This window comes from Carettochelys insculpta, chromosome 5 (assembly GCF_033958435.1).
Source record: "Carettochelys insculpta isolate YL-2023 chromosome 5, ASM3395843v1, whole genome shotgun sequence".
In the NCBI taxonomy this organism is placed as follows: Eukaryota; Metazoa; Chordata; order Testudines; family Carettochelyidae; genus Carettochelys; species Carettochelys insculpta.
This window is the reverse complement of record NC_134141.1, coordinates 117,451,053-117,471,979: the sequence shown is the minus strand read 5'-3', so window position 1 is coordinate 117,471,979 and position 20,927 is coordinate 117,451,053. Positions and strand designations below refer to the sequence as shown.

At 46.0% G+C, this 20,927-nt stretch overlaps 1 protein-coding gene across 1 annotated transcript in view; it reads right to left on the bottom strand.

The window, feature by feature from the left end:
- PSTPIP2 (proline-serine-threonine phosphatase interacting protein 2) overlaps positions 1–9,275 on the bottom strand; it is a 59,699-nt gene extending 50,424 nt beyond the window's left edge. The window contains exon 1 of the mRNA XM_074995827.1: positions 9,225–9,275. Within this exon, the coding sequence (XP_074851928.1) occupies positions 9,225–9,257 (33 nt within the window). The 5' untranslated portion in view covers positions 9,258–9,275. The remainder of the gene's footprint in view (positions 1–9,224) is intronic.
- Positions 9,276–20,927: the final 11,652 nt, after the last annotated feature.

Genomic DNA, 20,927 nt, shown 5'->3' with positions numbered 1-20,927 from the left:
GGGAGGTGAAGATAAACTCGTTTAGGGAGAAGCAGCCACAGACATCCAGGAAACAATAAAAAGAAATAAAAAAAACAGACTTAACAAGATGAGATGAAAATGACAAGTTGCAAAAACTTTGCTTGCTCAATTTTTAGCAACGGCTTGAGGAAGAGCCAACAGGAAATAGATGCGAAAAAGATGGTCTTCGGCAGGTTTCTGTTTTTATTCAAGTTCCTTTTGTACAGGCAGCTTTACGATAATAACTGATCTGTTGCTTCTGGGCACGGAGGGTCACTTAAAGAGGGTAACTGAGATTTTCTGACACCGCTTATATCTTCAATGCCTGAGGTGATTTTGGGGCACTGGTGACGAGAGAACTCTTGGTTGCCCTATAGCACGCACAACCTAAATTTAGACCTAACAGGACAAGTGACAAAATGGGAGTGCAGGGAATGGTTATGAGGACAACATTGTGATTGGTTTTGCAACTGTCCCCTTCACAAGTCCACCAGCAAGGAGCGAACCTGAGACATTCACCCTCAAAGCACAGGCCTCTCTCCTACTGGACCTCAAGGAGTACCTTCATCAGCTGGCAGCAGTAATAGACTCTTATCCTCTATGGGTATATCACATGCACTTGAGCCAGAATCTCTCAAGCTGCACACTTAACATTTTGAAGAAGTTGTACTCTTAAAACATTTGTTTATAAGCCACATTTATGACACCCAGGGAAATGTGCCAACAGAAGCAAAGAAAAGAGCCCAAAGAACAAAGGGGAAGAGAAGTATATGGGCAGAGGACCAAAAGGGGGAGATTGAAAACAGGAGGGGGCTGTGAGGCATGGTAGCAAACCAAAGAAGAGTGAGGGAAGGCAGCAAGGGACGGTCACATGATCTGAACTGTGTTTACTACCTCGAGTATAGTCGCCACCTAATTTGACACCGCAATTACATACAATTTCCCTATGGCTACTCTGACTTCTAATGTCACACAAGGGTATCAAAGCAGACACAGACAGATCATGACACAAAATAAGCAGTTCAGATAAAGTCAGCCCAAAGCTGGTTGGCTTTGTTAACAAGATACAGTGACTTTGAAGGGCTTGCTCTTCATCAGGGCACATCACAGTATTTTCCTCTTTACCTCAATGGTCACAGGGACTTTTTGACTAGCCAGTCAGCATGTAGCTTTGGATAGTCAGCATTCGCAGCTGTACTTGAACACATACTGTCTTTTACCTGTAGCACCTTAAAGACTAACATTTATTTATTAGGTAATGAGGTTTTGTGGGTGAGGCCCATTTCTTCAGGTTTTCATAAAGGCTCATTACTTAATAAATAAATTTATCAGTCTTTAAGATGGTACAGGACTGCTTGGCTTTTGTGAAGCTACAGACCAACACGGCTACCCCCTGAGACTCTGTACCTGTTGTCATTCAATAATAACCCTAAAACTAAGAAACTCTGTAGCCATAATTTGCCACCAGTGCAACTTCACCCTTGGCAGCTGCAGGAGGAAGGAGCCCAGGCTTTTTTGTTTTGTTATTTGTAGTCAGCCAATCTTATAATTAACCCCCTCCTACCCACCAGCCATGAGGACAATCTACCTTTCAGAGTCTGACATTGCTACTACTGATGGAGAAGTACAGCTACCAGGTTTCCTCATGTGATGAGGACACAGCCTTAAGCTCTTACTCTCCCAGGGAATCAATATGTTTAGTGGAGAAGAGTGCTTCTTCCTTTTCCTTGTTTAATATACAAAGAGGAAACAAGTAAAGGGGAACTTGGAGTTTTATCATCACATGCAGCAGATAGCACAGCAATGACTCACAGATAACCTGCTGAAGCCACTGGGCGGAGAACTAAACACGAAATCCTTCTTTAAACTTCCTTCATTGGCTTCTTCTTCTATCAGTCATTCTCCCTCTGCACCTCCACCAAGCAGTCTTGGCTAATCAAGATTCATTATTCCTTTGATCATAAACTCTTTGAGGCACAGATTGTGAACCTAGCGCAAAGGGACCCTGATCCTTGAACGCTTCTAAGTGCTACCACAATGAATCAAAACAACAATTCACTGTAACCACAATATCATTGGCTCAAGCCAGTCATTTTTACTTGAGTGAAACTCCCAAGAATTTTGCCAAAGAGAAAACTGAAAATTAGAGAGATAGATGTTGAAGAAATGAGATTTTATTTATATATAGTGGACATCTGCAGTCATTAGAGGATACTGAATGCCATTTGTCCTCAACCATCACAAATTACAGGATATTAATTACCAAGTTCTCCTTTGGGAAGCCCCAGTAGTTGGTCACCTCAAATGATCACACACAAGGAAATAAGGAAAGTCTCTTATCAGCTATTAGCAGATAAGCTACTGATGGCCTCCACTAGAAAAATAAAGATAACCTAATTCTAAAAGAATGGCTCAACAAAGACTGGCGTCACTAAAAATTAGTGCACCTATAATGAACCCCATAAAACAGACACAGGACAAATCAATATTTAAATTTGGTTACTATTTGTTAACCACAGCAGACCTACCTAGTTTGTTTGACTATTAACAGTTGAGAGATGTGCCTGCTTGGTGAGTAAGAGATTTTTCTCAATTTCATCAAGCCACTAGAAATGGCACAGCATGAACAGAGTAAAAGTGCTCATGCTGTAGCCTGGTAACACTAAGTCAAATAAAGAGCTCCAGTGATTATAGTACCGATTGAACATCTCCAAACTGGGACTTTCTGGTGGTCCACCAAGACCACAAATGTTCCTGGAGCCCCAGTGGCAGAGCTGGTGGCTGCAGCAGTAAGGCTGGTGGTGACTTCTTCTGGTCTGGCAAAGACCCTTGGTTGGGACCAGTCAGGTACTGCGGGTGTCAGATCAGGGAGGTCCAACCTGCTCTTTGTAATGTTACTCTAACAAAAGCTCACTGTTGTAATGTCACTACTTTACTGCCTCTGATACTTACATACTAATACTTCCTAAATATAGAAGTTAAAAAGCCAAAGCCAAACCAAAAAAACATCAAAACCCTGCATATTAATCTATAGGCTTCCTGGGGTATAAATCATTTCTTCCGGCCTGTTCATAAAGTGACAAATAGCAGGATAGAGAATCTAGCAGTATATCCTTTACAAGTCTTAACATCTGAGTACTCCAAACCCACCATAAACATCCCATAAGGCTGAAAGCAGCTTACTAATATTCTAGAACTGGGACAGTTTGAAAAAGGAGAGAATGAGGATGTTGGAAATAATTCCAAGTACCCCTGCAATCAAATCAGGGTCCCCTCCTATCAACACAGCAGGTCTACAATGAAAACTTACATCAGCTAAGCTGGGTCTCAGGGGTGTGAAAAATCCACACCCCTGAGAGTTCTAGTTACACCCACCTAACCTCCAGTAGAGGCAGCACTAGCTACCCCCTGCTGGGGAGGTGGATTACAGTAATAGAAGAACCACCCGTTGTCATTGTAGTGAGCATTTCCATGAAGCACAGCAGCTGTCCCACTGTAGATCTTAAATACAAATGTAGCCCAAGGGTGACTTTACTCATATGGACAATACCATGAATTCCGTAGTACCACTCACATGATCTGACTGACGCACAGACACAAATGCTGACTGGATCAGGCCCTACATGAATCACAATAAAATGAACTAAGCTCACCCCCCCGGTAAGACATTCTATGGTCACTTGTTCAGACGTGAGCAGGGTAGGCAGCCAGTTTCTGCTGAACATTTTTGTCCTGCAGTGGAAAATTATCTCTCTGACCAAAATGAAAACTTGCACACAAACACGCACACCAAATTTCAACTCAAATTAGGTGAGTATTTTAATCAAAACATAGAAACAACAAGATTTTGAAATACTGCGGAAGAGTTTGTTTGGATAGAGGTCAGTGCAAGAATACACTTTTTTTTTTTTTTTTTTTTATTTCCCACCTTCTATGGTTCTAGTGGGAGGAAAAGGGTTCTTTTGTTCCCTGCTGACAAAATTAAAATTTATTTTTTCAAGTATTTCAAATTTAAAAAAATATCCTTTTCCAACTTCAAAATACAAAAACAAAACAAAAACAAAAAAACCCACCTCATTGAAAAATTGACTGGAAGTTTCCAACGAAATTAAATCACAAAATCTCTCTCTCTCTCTCTTCCCCACCTGCTCCACTGACTAGCTTCATTCATTTAGGATACTTCTGAACTGAACAACAGCAGGTCTTCTCCAAGAAAACCCCTGACCTCTTCTTTGAGAATGCAGGGGGGAAAAGGAGCAGCCAGGTGGGACTGCTGCTGCAAGCTTATTTAGAAGCAGCTGTTTCCCAGCTAACACTGTAGACCATATTGCTAAACCAGTGCAGCGAGCTCTGTCATCATTAAGGGGCTCTGACTCATTGATACACACAACTCATAGAGCTGGAAGGGACCTCAGGAGATCATCAAGTCCAGTCCCCTGCCCACTTGGCAGGACCAAGCACCATCCCCTCCTTATACATATATATATTTAAAAAAAAAAAAGCCACCCCCAGTTTTGCCCCAGATCCCAAATTGGCCCCCTCAAGGATTGAGCTCACCACTCTGGGTTTAGCAGGCCCCTGCTCAAACCACTGAGCTATCCCTCAGAGGAAGACTATTGGGACAATATGTTCAGACGTACCCAGTATTATTAGTCATACGGTGGTAGTAATTAGGAGCCTCCATCTTAGACCAGAACCCACACTCTGCTACGTGCTATACCAGGGGTCTGCAACCTGTGGCTCCAGAGCCACATGCAGCTCTTTAATGATTTCTTTGCAGCTCCCAATGCTTTAATTGCAAAGCAAAAGTTATTTTTGATAAACAGTGAATGTCTAAAAGCCCAAAATTGAACAACTCCTATCAAAATAGGAAATGCTAGGTGACCTCCAAACCATGGATAACTCTCCCTAGCATCCTCCACAGACAGAGATGGTTCAGGAGTGAAAGTCAGGAAGATGGGGTACAAACACACACACAAAGTGTGAGGAAAGAGGATATGTAAGAAGTTTGTGAGCCTCCTGCAGTAAACAGGTATCACATTCCAAATCATTGCGGGCAGTGTTCTTAAAATAGGGGCTACAAAAAGTATGTTTTGATGCTATTTATTAAGGAAGGACCACCTCATATTCACTTGCGTTGCGGCTTTTGAATTATTGAGCTTTTTTACCACCCTGGAAAAAATAGCTCTTCTTGCTCTTCTTGTTGCCCACCCCTCTTGAGTTAGGTTCGTTCCTGAACTGACACAGAGACAGGCACTTCTTGCTATTTTGGTTGGTGATCCAGTGTTATACAGGCACACAAAATAAAGCAGCTTCCAATCTCAATAGAGCTGAGTGCCCAGCTTGCCCCTCCACCACCTGTAGCCCTGGTTTTCATGGATATTCAGCTCTTACAGCACTCTTGGTTTCCAAGTAGAATTCAGAGCACTGAGCATCATGGAAAAAGTCAGCCTGTGCCAGTTTCAAGCTCTACACCCAAGACCTGCACCCTCCCAACTGGAATTGCGTGAACACATTGACTTGCCTCGTAAGCAAACAATTTGGTAACAATTCCAAAAACACCCCAGTGTCACCAAAGCAGCACTGCTTGCTGGTGGCGGGGCGGGGGGGGGCAGAGTTTTGGAGGAAAACTTTCAGTCAGCATCACTGATAGGGTTGCCAGTTCTGGCTGGACATACTCTTAGAAGAGGTTTCATCACATGACACGATATTTAATTAAAGATTAATCTTGAATTCCTGGAAACTCCAGGACAGTATCTCCAACAGGGGAACGTTTTGTAAATTCTTCCTGCACAGGGGAAGGAGAGCAAGTGTAACCCACACACCTAAGTGTGGTTCACCGTCCCCTGTAGTGGTACCTAGGCCACTTCACAGAGAAAGAATGAGTGTCTTCTACAGTCTAAGCTGAGAGCAAATTGGCCCTTAGCTCACCCTGCAGAGGTGCCTGCACTGAGGTCCTAGGTTTGAGTCTACCTGTGAGCAGTTATACAAGTGTAGTACCCAGAGGCACTGAGCCCTCATGCTAGGGTGAGTGGAAGTCTCTGCTTGAGAGCCAGCTGGCCTTTAGTTCATGCAGTAGCACACAGGGCTTTAGATATACCCTGAGCACCTTCTGTGCAGAAATGAGAATAGCTCTTACTGTAACACCTCCTCCCCGCTCCCATCTTTGTGCTGGAGGCCAGCACTCCCTGTTGGAGAGGGTCCCAACGAGTGGGACTTGCAGGGAAAGAGACATACATCAACCTCCTTTAGTTCTGCAGAGCCTTAACAGGAAGATAACTCAGCCCCCAGCCTTTCCTGCATAGCCTTGCTGGGATGGACGGGCAAGCGCACACTATCAGAATGCCAGCAGAGCCAAGAAGGGCTGCCCGAGGGCTGCCCAGCCAAGACATAGGGCCTCTGAGAAGGTAGTCCTGGACCTTCCAGCTAGGTCATATGAAAATCTCTAGCTTGAATTAGGGGCTCCATGAAAGGCCCATCAGGAGAGGAGGGCTGCAGGGGTGGGGAAGTGAAGTACTGGCAGTACTAGAGCTAGTCGGAAAAGAGCTGCTCTGTGCTGGTAATACAACCCATTTGGCTTATTCTGGGGTGTCCCTGCTGTCTCTCAAGCTGTGATTACCTGATTCCAGACTACCACAGAGTAAATGCTAGCCAAGAAATCCCCCTAGTTCACAGCGACATCACAGCCAGGCATACAAACCTCTCTCAAACCTTCACATCTCTACTACTTCCCCACCCGCGGGCCTGATGGCTCATTCACGCCAGAGAACGTTGGGGGGGGGGGGGGACTTGAACTTACAGTTCTCAGAGGGACGCTTGTTTGTTTTTAAACACACAGCTCTGGATCTTGCAAGGTTCTGAAGAAGGTTTACAAAACAGAGCAAAGATAAAAATGGGTGTTGTCTAGAACTGAAAAAAAATGGAGGTGAAGCACAAACAAATGCTTATTTTCATACTTCTTTCCAAGAATGTACCTCGTATTTTCATGCTAAGGGTGCAGGGGTAGGAATGGAGACAATTGCCCATTCACCCCTCACATTGCAAACCAGAGGAGTCCCATTCAGCTAATCCAAACAGCAAAGGGAGGCTGCTCTGCGTTTTGCAGGGCTTTTTTTCTGGTGGAATGCACCGGAACAGATTTCTGGCACCTTTTTTCCCCGTTAGAACACCAGAAAAATTTTCACCACGGGTCCCACAGCAGTGCTGAGACCGGACAGGCACCCCCACCAGTCCCACAGCAGCGTGGGGAGGGGGCAGAAGCCCCTGTTGTCCTGCAGCAGCATGGGGACCAGGGCATTAAAACTGAACATCCTAACCCCTACGAAGAATCATCAGGCTTGAGTTCTGGCACCTTTTTTTTCCCTAGGAAAAAAAGGATTGGAACTGTTTCGGATACTACAGCTACACTTGCCATAGGAGACCAGCTGCTCCAGGTCCATCCTCTGAAATGCTGTTTCGTGCATGTGCAAAACAGCATGTTCCAGGGTCAACATCGAACCAGGAAGTCCTCACGAGCCACAAGGATTAAAGAAATTTGACAAGAGAAGCACTCCCATCGACCTTCTGTCATGCAGAGAGGCACAGAAGTCAATGGCTGCTAAGTCAATTTTTGGTATGCAATCGGCGTACCACAAATTGCATAGCAGCTGTCGACCTTCAAGGTAAAAGTGGACATAGCCTCAGTCAAGTTAACAGCTCTGTGTGCTGTCTTTACATCCATTTCACAGATCACCATTTTCGGAAACAGCCACCGATTTTGGGTGACTGTATTAGCATGTCCAGATCCAGGCCCCTAGAGCCTGCTTTTCATAGGCACTGCATACCCAGGGCTCCGACTGCCTACCACTGGAGACATGGCCCCTTCAGCACCTGGGCATCCAAAAATTAAGGCAATCAAAGACAGTGGAGAAATCTGGGCCCAAGCGACTCTCCAAAAAGATCACATACAACTTCAGTGTTAGAGCAGAGAATCAAAGAGCAGAGTGTCTAGCTCCTAACCCTGGGAATACACTATATCAAGGGACCAGGAAGTCACCTTCCACCGCAGGGGGTGCAGAGGGGAGTGGAAGGAGCCTCAGGAGGCATGAAATGTTGTAAGAGGGGCACAGCACAATTGTCTGCTGGGTTTCAGACTCAACCATCTCATTAAAAATGCTGAATCATGTTATTGTTCTTATACCTGTGTATTCACAATTATATACTGATTAATACCGTTTTTACATTTTACAGACTTATGTTCTTACGTGTGGCAGAAGGTTCCCCCCCCCACCTATGAACATAACCAAAACTTCCATCAGTTTGGAATACATTAGACAGGTGAGGGGAGGGGCCTGCTAATTGCAGGGATGAAAGTGGGGTCCCACGGAAAAAGTTTGTTCACCCCAAACTACCCTGTCCCAGCAACCTGCTTCTCGCACACGGAGCCCTGCACTGAGCCCAACCGACTACAATGGAGATACAGCTCACAGGAGCTACTGGATCTGCTTTGCTTGTAGGACTGGGGCCACACACACACACTTTGCTTGCAGGATTGGGGGAGCCGCACACACTCACATACACACACCTTACACTCCCTGCCTCACCCAGCTACCCCAGGACAGGGGCAACACAGTCGGTGCACAGAGTCCTTCTCCCCAACCTTTTCCGCAGGCCAATGCCTGTGTGAGTTGACCTGCCCAGAAATAAGGCATGAAACATCCTGGCCCCACACAAGTTAACGGCAGCCCTCCTTGGTCTTTAATAGGGCCAGGACGCTCCCCACCAGCGCTCACCCAGAGGGACGGTACCGCGCACCACGGAACTGCACCCACTTCTGGGGAGCAACACAGCCCCTGCTCCACTGCACACAACAAACGCCACAAACCAGCAGCTGAAGAGCCCCCGCCCGGGGGAAAGCTGCGCCCCCCCCCCTACTGAGGACCCGCCAGCGGCGGGAGTTACCGCCTCGCAAGCAACTTTAACCGCCGGCATGATTTACTGCAGGAACCACCTCATAGCTCGGGCGCTGCCCTGGGGCCGGGGCAGAAGGCAGCCTGCGCCGGCTCAGAACGGCTGGGACAAGCGCGGAGCCTCCAGTCCAGCCCTGGGATGAAGCTTCTCCGGAGACAGACACCTGCTGCTGGGAGCCGAGAAGAGCCCAGTGTGTGCTGCCTGAAGTTCCAGCTGCTTTCCCCAGCCCCACACCAGACCAGACCAGACCAGCCCAGCCCGCTGCCCCCTCTCACCCAGAAGTTCCCCTTGAACAGACTCTCCTTCATGGTGCAGAACGGGTTGCAACCAGCTGTCCCAGCCTGCAGAGACTGAGCTACCAGCCGCACCGACTCAGAGCCGGTAACTTTTTAGTTCCTCCTCTTCAACGCCTGGTGCCTGGCTCCCCTGGGTCCTAAATGCCTTTAGCAGCCTGTCAGCCTCCTCTCCTGCCTGCTGAGCCAGAGAGCTGGCCCTGGCCACGAGCCGCAGAGCCCAGCAAGACTTCCTTCCTGTCCACCCTCCCTGGTTGCCTTTTTAGTGGCTCTTGCTGGAGGACAAGGAATGGAGAGTGCCTGGCCTTTAGCAGAGTGAGGGAAGTACCCAAAAAGCTACTTGAGTAAAAGAGCAGCTGCTTTCACTTCTGGGTGCTTGAGTATAATCAAGATGTGATATATATGTGTATGTACTTTTGCTCAAGGAGTTTTCCAGAGGGACACTGGTGATTTACATCCCCCCAGGCAGCTGTACTTTTACTCAAGTAACTTTTGGGGTACTTTTTCCATCTCTGGGCTTGAGAAATGAAGGGCCCAGCAAGTGCAGGCCTGGATGTTTCCAGTTACTAAACAGCAGGTTCAAAAATCATGGGTCAAGTCCCCACCAAAAATAAGGTAGAGTTGCCATATAAGACCCTTCCAAAAAGAGGACATCCCTGAGAGGGAGTATCTTTATCAGTATCTACCAACTCCAGTTGTATTAATTTACTATATATACTATACTAGTAGAATATTATACTATTAATTTACCATAAATATAACTAATTTTACTAACTATATTACTATAGTAAATTAGTAATATTTATGGTAAATTAATAGTATAATATTCTACAAGTATAGTATATATAGTAAATTAATACAACCGGAGTTGGTAGACACTGATAAAGATACACTCCCTCTCCAGGGTGTCCTCTTTTTTATACGGTAATCGTAAAATCAGTGTGCCCTATTGGTGCAAGTATTGAACTGGGACTCAGGAGACCAGGTTGCTATTCCTTGCAGCTCTCCTACGAGGTGACCTCAGGCAAGTGGCTCTCTGTGCCTTTGTTTCCCTGTATATAAAGTTGAGATGATCAACAGTATCCACATGCTTTAACAGAGCTGAAAACCTAGGCACTCTGATTAATACCAAGTGAGATTGCTAATGCACACAACCTGCATTATGAGGCCAAGAACAGCAGGAGGGCCAAATTTTCAGTTGCTCAGTACCCACAACTGGTTCTGGGTGAGCCTCAGCCTTTCCAAGTGAATGTTCTTTGAGCAAATACCACAGAGCTATTTGCAGGGCTGAATTAAGGAATGAGAATAAGGAGTAATTCAAGTGTGGAGTGGGAATGCCAACAATAATCACTGCCCACTGGTAACCACCTTCCCAAAATACCAATAGAGCAAATCATCAGGGTTTCTTTAACAAATCGCTGGGACAGAAGCAGAGTTTCACTGCATCTACGCCAACAGGCAAAGGGAACAATTAGTTCAGTGAAACCAGCTATACAGCATTCCCACAAGGTATGTGAGAATTTCCATTTGGTTTAGATGATTAATACACCCCAAGCCAGAAGGGTTCAGTGTGATCATCTAGTCTGACCTCCCATAGAACAGAAACCTCACCTTAGGGTTGTCCATCACCTCAGAAAAATCAGATCCTTTTTGGACACCCAAAATGATGGCCACATTTTCAAAAGACTGTGTTGTGACTGTAAGTGACTCTGCCAGTGTCCTAGGAGTGCGCTAGAGGAACACTACTGAGATGAAAGCCGGGGCTTTGTTCTCCTAATGGCTATACAGTGCTGCTTTCTCTATGTGCATTTGATTATATTTCCATAGACAGCCAATGCCTTGCTTTCGTAATAAGCATTTGTGCCAGCAAGAGCCTTCTGATGTGAACCTGCAGGTCCATTGAGTGACATCTGACTATCAAAACTAGACTGGAATTAGTCCGTCTCATGGCTGCTTTTCAGACACCGGATCACCAAAGCTCTTGGGGGGCTATACAGGAGAGATTCAGGTGCCACCCAGCTGATTTGCACAGCACCCCTAGCCAGCAGCATGTGTTTCTACTGGTGGTGCATCTCCAAGCATGCCTTGGTGCACATCACAAAATTTATTCTGCATACAGATTGAAAAAATAGAGGGAACCCTGGCCGAAACCCACAAAAATCCAGACTATGCTAGGGTAATATTTGCTCAATAGTAAATGTTTCTTCTGGCCGCCATCTGTGGGGGATCTTATTCAGGGTAAGTTAACCTTGCCAGGGTCTGAGCAGCCATACTGCAAAGCCACATTACCTGCATTTCTGCCCTCTCCCATATGTGCCTGGGGGATACAGCCCATGCTTCTTTGTGCTGTAACACTCTAGGATTCTTTCCCATAGATCCTCTTCCAGATAGCAGCTATGGCATTTTGGAGCGGTACGATGTGATGTCCATCTCTAGCAGCTTCCTCTCACACCCTTTGCTTTTTTGTCCTGCAAAGCACTAGAGATGATTGTGACAGGGCGCTCCCATATTTACATAGAAATGTTTTTGAATATGCATAATTCAAATATTCTTTATTCAAAATGGGGCAAGTAACCTATCATTCAAGAGCTTGTAACCCCTTGAATTTGCATATACCATTTGTGGTCACGTATCTGAATTTAGAAATAGGCAGTGTAAACCTATATATTAATCTAGATCTTCTAGTTAAAGCCATTAGCTATACTTGAGGAGCTTAATGTCCCACTGCTCAAGGCAATCATCTACAAATAGGGTTTGTTTGGGTTTTTTTCCTATAAGACTGAATTGTGGTTAGTTCTACAAAGACAGATGACCATGCTACCTAGTGCTAGAATCCATCTTGAATTTTGTCCTCTTCCATGGGTTGGAGAGGGGGGATTTGAACAAAGAGTTCCCATCTCGGGAAAGTCTATTTAAGGGATGGAGAGCCGTCAATGATTGCCTTCAGTTGGCTTCAGTTTCACAAGTGTCTCTTCAGCCTGAGAGCCCTAGAAATGAGGATCTCTAACAAAGGATGGTAAAAGCAGTTATGCTCGGATAAGAGAAAAAAAAAGATCACCTCTGGCATGAAGAACTTTATCTGAAATATGGACTGGGGTGAGAAATTATGACCTCTAACAATTTTTCTTTGTGTATTAGGCTTAGCTGTTATGTGTTGTTTATTTTAACTTACTTTGATCTGTCTGTCCTCATTGCAACAATTTATATCCCATTTTATATACTTAATAAAATACTGTTGTTTATCAAACCCAGTATAAATAATTGTTAGCTGGGGGGAAATGACATCTTGTGCATATCTCTCTTTCATTGATAAAGGGAGTGAACTTATGAGCTTTCTGTATGTAAAATTTTTATACAGCATAAGACTGATCTACTTGGGGTTTTGGTCCCTTTTGGGGCTGTGCTCCTGAATACGGTCTAGTAATTATAGCTGAGCCCTCCCAGAGCTGAGCTATTATCAGTGTCTGAGTTACTTTGCTGGAGAGACTGTTACTGTGACTCTGTGCCTTGGCTGGGAGAGACAAGAGCTCCTATCTCAGCTGGACAGGGCGGTAGGGTGCCCCAGAGGGCAGGTAGGGGGGCTCAGTAGTATGACTGATCCATTGGGTGATGTTCTCAAGGGAATCTCTGTGACCTGACTCATCATAACAATTCTCTGAAGTTTTCAAGTAGCCAGGCCTGATTCCTCCCGGCCTTCTCACAACAACACAAGATGCCTATTGACACTCATTCATTCTGAAGGACCCAAGGCATTTTGCAAGCTAAGGTCTGGATCGTTCCGTGCAGAGGGGACCCTTTATTCCCGTGGAATACATGGCTACAATAAGGTCTTCCCCCATCCTGGGATCTGGTGGCAGGCCCTCCAAGGCTGGGGGTATTTACATCATTGCCTGCGCTAACCTTCAGGCCTTGTGAAGAGTAAATACAGCCTGCAGCTCTATTCAGTAGTTGCCGTGAGGTGGAGATTGCCACAATGGGGGAAGGTTTCTAGGTAATGTGACTTTTGCTGTGTTGCCAGGCAGCTAGAAATGGCTAGAGTCCCTAGAGCCAGTGCAGCCACTGGTGGTCTTTGTGCAGCGTTGTGGCCTCCAACAGATTCCTCTTTACCTCTAGATGGTTCCTCATGGGGACAACATTCCCCCACTGTGGAGTGATTTGGGATAACCTCGTTAGTGATAGTGTGTAATAGACCACTGAGCCATCTGCACCTCTCAGGCTATATCTACGTGCAGGGAAAGCTGCACTGTCTAATGTTTAGGAGGAAAATGTTAACCTTAACTCTTACCTAGGTTTTAGCCCAACCCACTGTCCTCACACGCAGTCCTTTCTGGGCCAGCCACTAGTCACAAATACTTGAGCAGTTCTTGGGGCAACAGCAAGAGCAGCTGCCACTCGCTAGTGACAATGTGCGTGGAGAGGAGGGAGGAGAGAACACCTTGTGGAAGAAGGAATAAGCTCCCAAGGTTAGTGGTTCCAGAAGGGTAGTCGTGTTAATCTGTATCGTCCCAACACAAGACAGCAGTCCTGTAGCACTTAAAAGACTAACAAAATAATTTTTTAGGTGATGAGCTTTCGTGGGACAGACCCACTTCTTCAGATCGGAATTTCAGAATTTCCAGGTCTGAAGTGGGTCTGCCCCATGAAAGCTTATCGCCTAATAAATTATTTAGTTAGTCTTTTAAGTGCTACAGGACTGCTTTTTTTGTTCTGCCAAAGTTGTTCATTACCAGCATCGAGTAGTTCCATGACAATTAGCAATGGCATTTGTTTATTTACATCCCACAAAAGCAGAAAGACCTGGCTGTTCCCAGAATGAGTCAGCCCTGTCAAGTTACTAAGAATAACGTGGAAAGATAGCCGTGTTAGTCTGTATTCTATCATTATCATTATCATTTAGTCTTTAAAGTGCTACTTGACTGCTTTTTTGTTTTGTAAGAATAACTCAGTCCTTAATGAAAAAATAAAACAGGTTTCTGCTCTATTGCCATATAATATACATGTAGATGTCACTGAACCCTGTGATTCAGAGCTGGAGTAGGAAGCTGGGCTGTTGAGAATGATAATTAAATCCATTAGGCTTCCTTTCTATTCAGCATAAAGATAACAAAACCTTTGGGTCAATCCTCCTTGCACAGAGATATGTGTGTTTTTAAACGTGGCAAATACTGATTGGCTCCTCCTAAGGGGGTTTCGTCCTCCTTTGACAAAGACTGAGTGTCCGCAGCATGCTTGAGGAAGGGCTAGTGGTGTAGTTTAATATGCCAATGTATGATTAGCTTCTAGAAGAGAACAAAAGGCTGCCCACTAAGAAATAAGGTTGATTGAAGAAGTAAAGGTCCGTGCTCAGTAACAACAACATGAAAGCTATCCACTCACTAGGTTTCCTAATGCCTGTCCCTAAGCTGGACGTACTGCCACATATCTTGTCTTAATCTTCAAGGGATGAATGAAAGAACACTTATACCTGCATGATTTATGCCCATCCCAAGTATCTGCTGGTGCTCTGGGACCATTTGTGGAATTAGCTGTACCGCCGCCTTGTGCCTCCGTAGAGCCAGTTTAGGCCTTCTGAAGATTTTTTCATACTGATGTACAAAACCAATGGTTATTGGGAACTGTGATCACAGGCAGAGCCACCTCTGCTGCCAAGAGGAGGATTATCTGAATTAGATTTTGGTAGCTATCTCGTTACATTGTGAGAAGCTGTAAAGGCTTCTCCCGATATAACTGACATGTTGTTTCTTAAACAGAGTAGAAGCACCTTTCCTGGAAGGGATGATCTTATGCTTAAGGCACTGGCCCTGGACTCAGGACCCCTGGATGTTGCTCCCTGCTCAGCCACAGACATCCTTTGTGGCCTTGAGCAAGTCATGTAGTTTCTCAGAATGAAAGAGGAAATTACTCTTATTACTGATCTATGTTACCATCGTGCCTAGGAGCTCCTGGCATGAATCAGAACCACTAGAGTCATACTAGATGCTGAACAAATGTGCAACAGAATGAAAGTCCCTGCTCCAAAGAGCTTACAGGCTAAATTCTTCCTTTCTCTCAGTTCATAATCATAATTATAGAATGCCAGAACTGGGAGGGATCTCGAGAGCTTTAATGGTCCTCAGTCTGCTGTTGAATGGAAAAGAGAAATATGCCCTGACTTGACCAGGACAATCTAGCCCTTTGAGGCCTGCCCCTTTTGCCTGAGGCCCCACCCCCACCTTGCCCAGGGCTCCTGCAATTTTGTCTGCAGCCCAGACTTCCCCATACTGCTGCAACAGGATGTACCACTTGGCGCCCTCATAGCTAATGCCTGTTTTAGAAGGATGGCATTTGCAAGAAACATTTGCAGGTTTCTGTTATTTTATACTAAAAATAATACAAAAAGATACAAAGAGGAGACAGACTAAAAAGGAAAATGTCAACATGCTGGCTTACAATTTTAAAGTGGATGGGTCTGTTTCCTTTAAATTCACAAAATTAACAACCAAAGCAATGCAATTAGTATCTCCCAACTGAGGGGCCTGGAGGAGGGATGGAAAAGACGAGACAGATGTCTTGTTATTGGATTTCTCCAGCAGTGTTTCCCAAATGGTGTTCTGCAGAGCCCCGGGGTTCCACAAAGTGAAAATAACGGGTCCATGAGAAAATTCCTCTGTGGCTCCCTGCCCTGCTGCCACTGAAACAGTAGAACACCATTTAATTGGTTTAATGGCTGGCAGCGATCCAGCCATTAAATCAACTGAATTTAGTTCCACTATGTCAGCGCTGGCAGGGCAGGGAGCCACGGAGAGCCCCTCACTCACCCCGCTACCTGAGTGGCCGCACCCCTCCAGTGGGCATGGTTCGGCTCCCACCCTGCCAGCAGAACACCTCCACACCAGCCTTCCTTCTGCTGGGTGCACATGGCCCCCTGGCGTAGGCTCCCCACCTAGTGCCACAGATGGGTTAATCCCGGAGGCTGGTTTGGAGCTGAGGTGGGTTAATTCTGGGGCTAGGGGGCAGGTTTGTGGGATGGAAGGTAAAGCTTGGGGATAGAGGAGCCGATCTGGGGGCTGAGGCAGGTGAAGCCAGGGAATGGGGCTCAGGTTTGGGGACCGAAGGGGATAGAGCCTGGGTTTGGGGTTCCACAAAATTCTTTTGCATTTAAAAGGGTTCCATGGCCAAATAAATTGGGAAACACTGCTTTATGTAAGAGTCATGTCTCCACATAGATTTTCTATAACTGTGTGAGTCAGAACAAAAAACAGTCAAGCAGCACTTTAAAGACTAGCAAAATAGTTTATTAGGTGAGCTTTCGTGGGACAGACTCACTTCTTCAGACCATAGCCAGACCAGAACCCACTCAATATTTAAGGCACAGAGAACCAAAAACAGTAAGCAAGGAGGACAAATCAGAAAAAGATAATCAAGGTGAGCAATCAGAGAGTGGAGGGGTGGGGGGGGAGGTCAAGAATTAGATTAAGCCAAGTATGCTGACGAGCCCAGAAATTTCCCATCCCAGTTTAAACCATGTGTTAATGTGCCAAATTTGAATATAACAGCCAGCTCGGCTGTTTCTCTTTGAAGAATGGTGCTAAAGTTCTTTTTCAGTAACACACATACCTTTAGGTCATTAATAGAATGCCCCATTCCATTAAAATAAAAAGCAGTCAAGTAGCACTTTAAAGACTAGCAAAATAGTTTATTAGGTGAGCTTCCGTGGGACAGACCCAATGTTGACTAACCGGTTTGTGGATCTGGAGTGTTTTGATGTCTGTTTTGTGCCCATTAACCCTTTGTCTAAAGGAGTTAGAAGTCTGTCCAATATACAAAGCATCTGGGCATTGTTGGCACATGATGGCATATATGATGTTAGTAGAGGAGCATGAGAAAGTGCCCGTGATTCTGTGAGTAACCTGGTTAGGTCCAGTGATTTCCAGAGAAGATATGTGGACAAAGCTGGCAGCGGCTTTGTTGCAAGGAAAGGTTCCAGGACTGGTATTCCTGGGGTATAGACTGTGGCTGTTAGTGAGGATCCTCATAAGATTGGGAGGTTGTCTGTAGGAGAGAACAGGCATGTCACCCAGGGCCTTCTGGAGTGTGGCATCCTGATTAAGGATAGGTTGTAGGTCTTTAATAATTCGTTGCAGTGGTCTGAGTTGGGGGCTGTAGGTGATGACCAGTGGTGTTCTGTTCTTGGCAAATTTTCACCGAAACAGGGCACCAGTACCTGTGAGGACAAAATCAGAAAGTCTAAGGCAGGTGTGCACAAAGTGGGGGGACCCTCGGGGAAGGGACCTGAAATTTCATAAGAGGGCGTGCAGCACAGTCAGCTGCTAGGTCTCAGGCTCATCCATCTCATTAAAAATGTTGAAATATGTTACTGTTTATATGTCTGTGTATTCACATTTATATACTGATGAGTAAAGTTTTTATATTCTGCAGACTTATTTTCTTACACGTGCTGAAAGTTTTTTTTGTTTTTGGTTTTTTTCTTTCTTCCACCTGAACATAACTGCAATTTCCTTCAGTTTGGATGACATTGGATGAGTTGCAAGAACCCTGCTAATTGCAGAGATGAAAAGTGGGGCCTGACTTAAAAAGTTTGCTCACGCCTGGTCTGAGGCACAGTATGAGTCACACCTAGTAAGGGCCATTAAAGCTAAAAAGAAGAGTTTCCATAAATACATTAGGAGCAAAAAAGATGAAGGAAAGTGTAAGTTCTCTATTTATCAGGGTAGCAGAACTAATAATGGATAACTTCAAGAAAGCTGAGGTGTTTTATGCCAATTTTGTTTCAGACTACACTAAAATGGTGAATGGGGACCAGATACTTAACACAATGGCCGTGTCTACGCTAGCCCCAAACTTCGAAATGGCCATGCAAATGGCCATTTCGAAGTTTACTAATGAAGCACTGAAATACATATTCAGTGCCTCATTAGCATGCGGGCAGCCGTGGCACTTCGAAATTGACGCGGCTCGTTCAGACGGGGTTCCTTTTCGAAAGGACACTGCCTACTTTGAAGTCCCCTTATTCCCATCTGCTCATAGGAATAAGGGGACTTCGAAGTTGCTGGGGTCATTTCGAAAAGGAGCCCCGTTGGGATGAGCCATGCGGCGGCGAGCCACGTCAATTTCGAAGTGCCGCGGCCACCTGCAAGCTAATGAGGTTCTGAATATGTATTTCAGCGCTTCATTAGTAAACTTCGAAATGGCCATTTGCATGGTCATTTCGAAGTTTGGGGCTAGTGTAGACATAGCCAATTAATATTAGCAACAAAGGGGAAGGAAGAGAAGCCAGTACAGGAATAGAACAAGTTAAAGAGTATTCATATATGTTACATGTTTTCAAATCGTTGGGGCCTGATTAACTGCATTCTGGGGTAGTGTTGTGGTAATTGGGCCTGCAAATTTACCCTGACTGTGAGGCCACCTATGAAATGCAAGTGTAAGTTCATAAGCTGCTGCAATAACCAAAAACAGCAAAATGTGGTGCTGGCAGATACCAAAGCAATACAGAAGAAGTAGGAACAAAGGCCTACTGATATAACCAAAGGGTTGCAGGTTAAGAGCGTGTCTGATAACAAGAAAAGTGTGGAACCATAAATCAGCATGTCAAAATAAGCAGGCTGGAAATGAGGCCCAACTGGCGGACAAAGTAACGAGGAAGTGGCCTGCTCCCTCTCCCCCCATTCCAAAGTCCCGTTTTCAGTCCTGAAATGAAGAGACTTTTGGGAATAAAAATTATCTATGGGAGCAAGTGTCACCCTCCTGCCTGCCACCCCCACTGGGGCTTGTGACCTTTTATTTTTTTATGGCAGGCTGTACTACATATATACATATCTCATAGAGCTAGAAGGAAGCTCAAGAGGTCAACAAGTCCAGTCCCCTCCACTCACAGCAGGACATCACCATCCCTGACAAGCTTTTCCCACCCACAGTCTATTTGCCCCAGACCCCAAAACAGCCATCTCAAGGACTGAGCTCACAACCCTGGATTTAGGAGGCCAATGCTCAAACCACGGACCTTACTCAGGCCTTCTCTAGCATGATCCAAAGAGCTGTCCTGACTGGACCAGGCCAGAGAGAAGGACCCAGATGACATTGCCACTTCTACTGGCTCTAACTGAATCCCAAGCACCAGCTGGGATGTGCGGACTTTGTTATTCTCCAGCCTCTTTATACGGTCTTTTCCTTTTGCTCCCTGTTCCTTCTCTCTTCTATCCCTTGCCTTTCTCTTTCTGATCAGAGTCTGGCTTAGCTGTCCAAGACTGCTCAGCTTGGCTTGACTTCTAATTTTCAGTGTTTGTCAGGAAAGCATCATTTTGGGAAGGATGGAGGCAGAGAGAGGGAAGCTGTGGGTTGAAACCTGGTATTCAGAACTACGGAGCACTCACAAATCCCACTAAAGTCAATGGGTGAAGTTCACCCCCAGTTTCCCACTTTCCCCTGTCCTGCCCTTCCTTTCCTTCACAGTATTTTAGAGCTACTACCCCTCTGGCATGTATTTATTCATCTCCTTGTCAGTTCTTGGGCTCACTGCTGGAGTAACTAGGTGACATTCAGACTGAGATAGGAGGTCATATTTGATCAGGGTGGGCAATAATTTTTCCTGGGGTGCCAGTCAATGATTTTGGTAAGTGATCAAGGGCTGCACTTTTCTATGGGGGGGATGCAGGGTCTGGAGCAGTGGTTGGGTGCAGAAAGGAGGGGGAGTGGGGTCTGGATGGGAATTTGGGTGAAGGAGGCAGTTGTGACCTGGGGCAAGGGATTGGAGTGCAGAAGGGGGTGCAGGATGGGGGAGGGGGTGTGGGTGCAAGAGAAGATTCTGACCTGGGCAAGTGGTGTAGGAGAAGGTGCAGTGTCTGGGAGAAAGTGATGACCTGGATGCAGGATGGGGCGCAGGTTTAGGTTGTGACCTGGGGCAGGGATTTGGAGTGCAGGAGGGGGTGGGGTGGCAGGTGTAGGCTTTGGCCAGCAGGTGCTTACCCAGGCAGGTGCAGCTGGCAGGCCAGCAGGACCCTGGGGCAGGCTCCATGTCTGCCTCGCTCTTCACGCTGCTCAAAGCGGCTGGCTGCTGGGGCCACGTGCATTTCCACACAGTGTGCCATGGAGGAGGGAGTGCCTCTGAGAACTGCTTGCGATTGTGCTGGGGATGGGACAACACGCAGAAGCTTCCCCCACGTGTACAGGATGGGCCCAGAAACCAGTCACTTTGAGCAGTGTAGAGGGTACAGCAAGCAAGGAGCTGGCCCAAGGGTCCTGCTGAGCCACAGAATAATGGTGGGCCCGCTCTGAAGCTTTGGTGGGCTGAATCCAGCCCGCAGGTTGTATTTTGCCCATGCCTAGATTAGAGGATCTAATTTTCTCTTCTGGCTTTATAAGCTATGCCACAGGTCTGCTCTTCCCTCCAGCCTTGTCCCGCTCTGATATCCCAAGTCCCTGCAGACGTATGCACACCCAGCCTCCTGCAGGCCTGAAATGCTCAAGTGGAACGTATGACCAAGTCCCCAGGGACTCTAGTTGGAAGCTGAGTGGTGGGCCTCTCTTGTCCTTGTGCCACAGTCCAAGTCCATGAAGGCACTATTCCCATGAAGACTGGTGAGGCCTTTTTCTTCACCTCACCCCATTAGCTTCCCAAAAGCAGTAGTGACATTTGCTATGGGGCAAAAGAGGTTGGGGCAACTACCCTCTCCTGACTTTCCATAG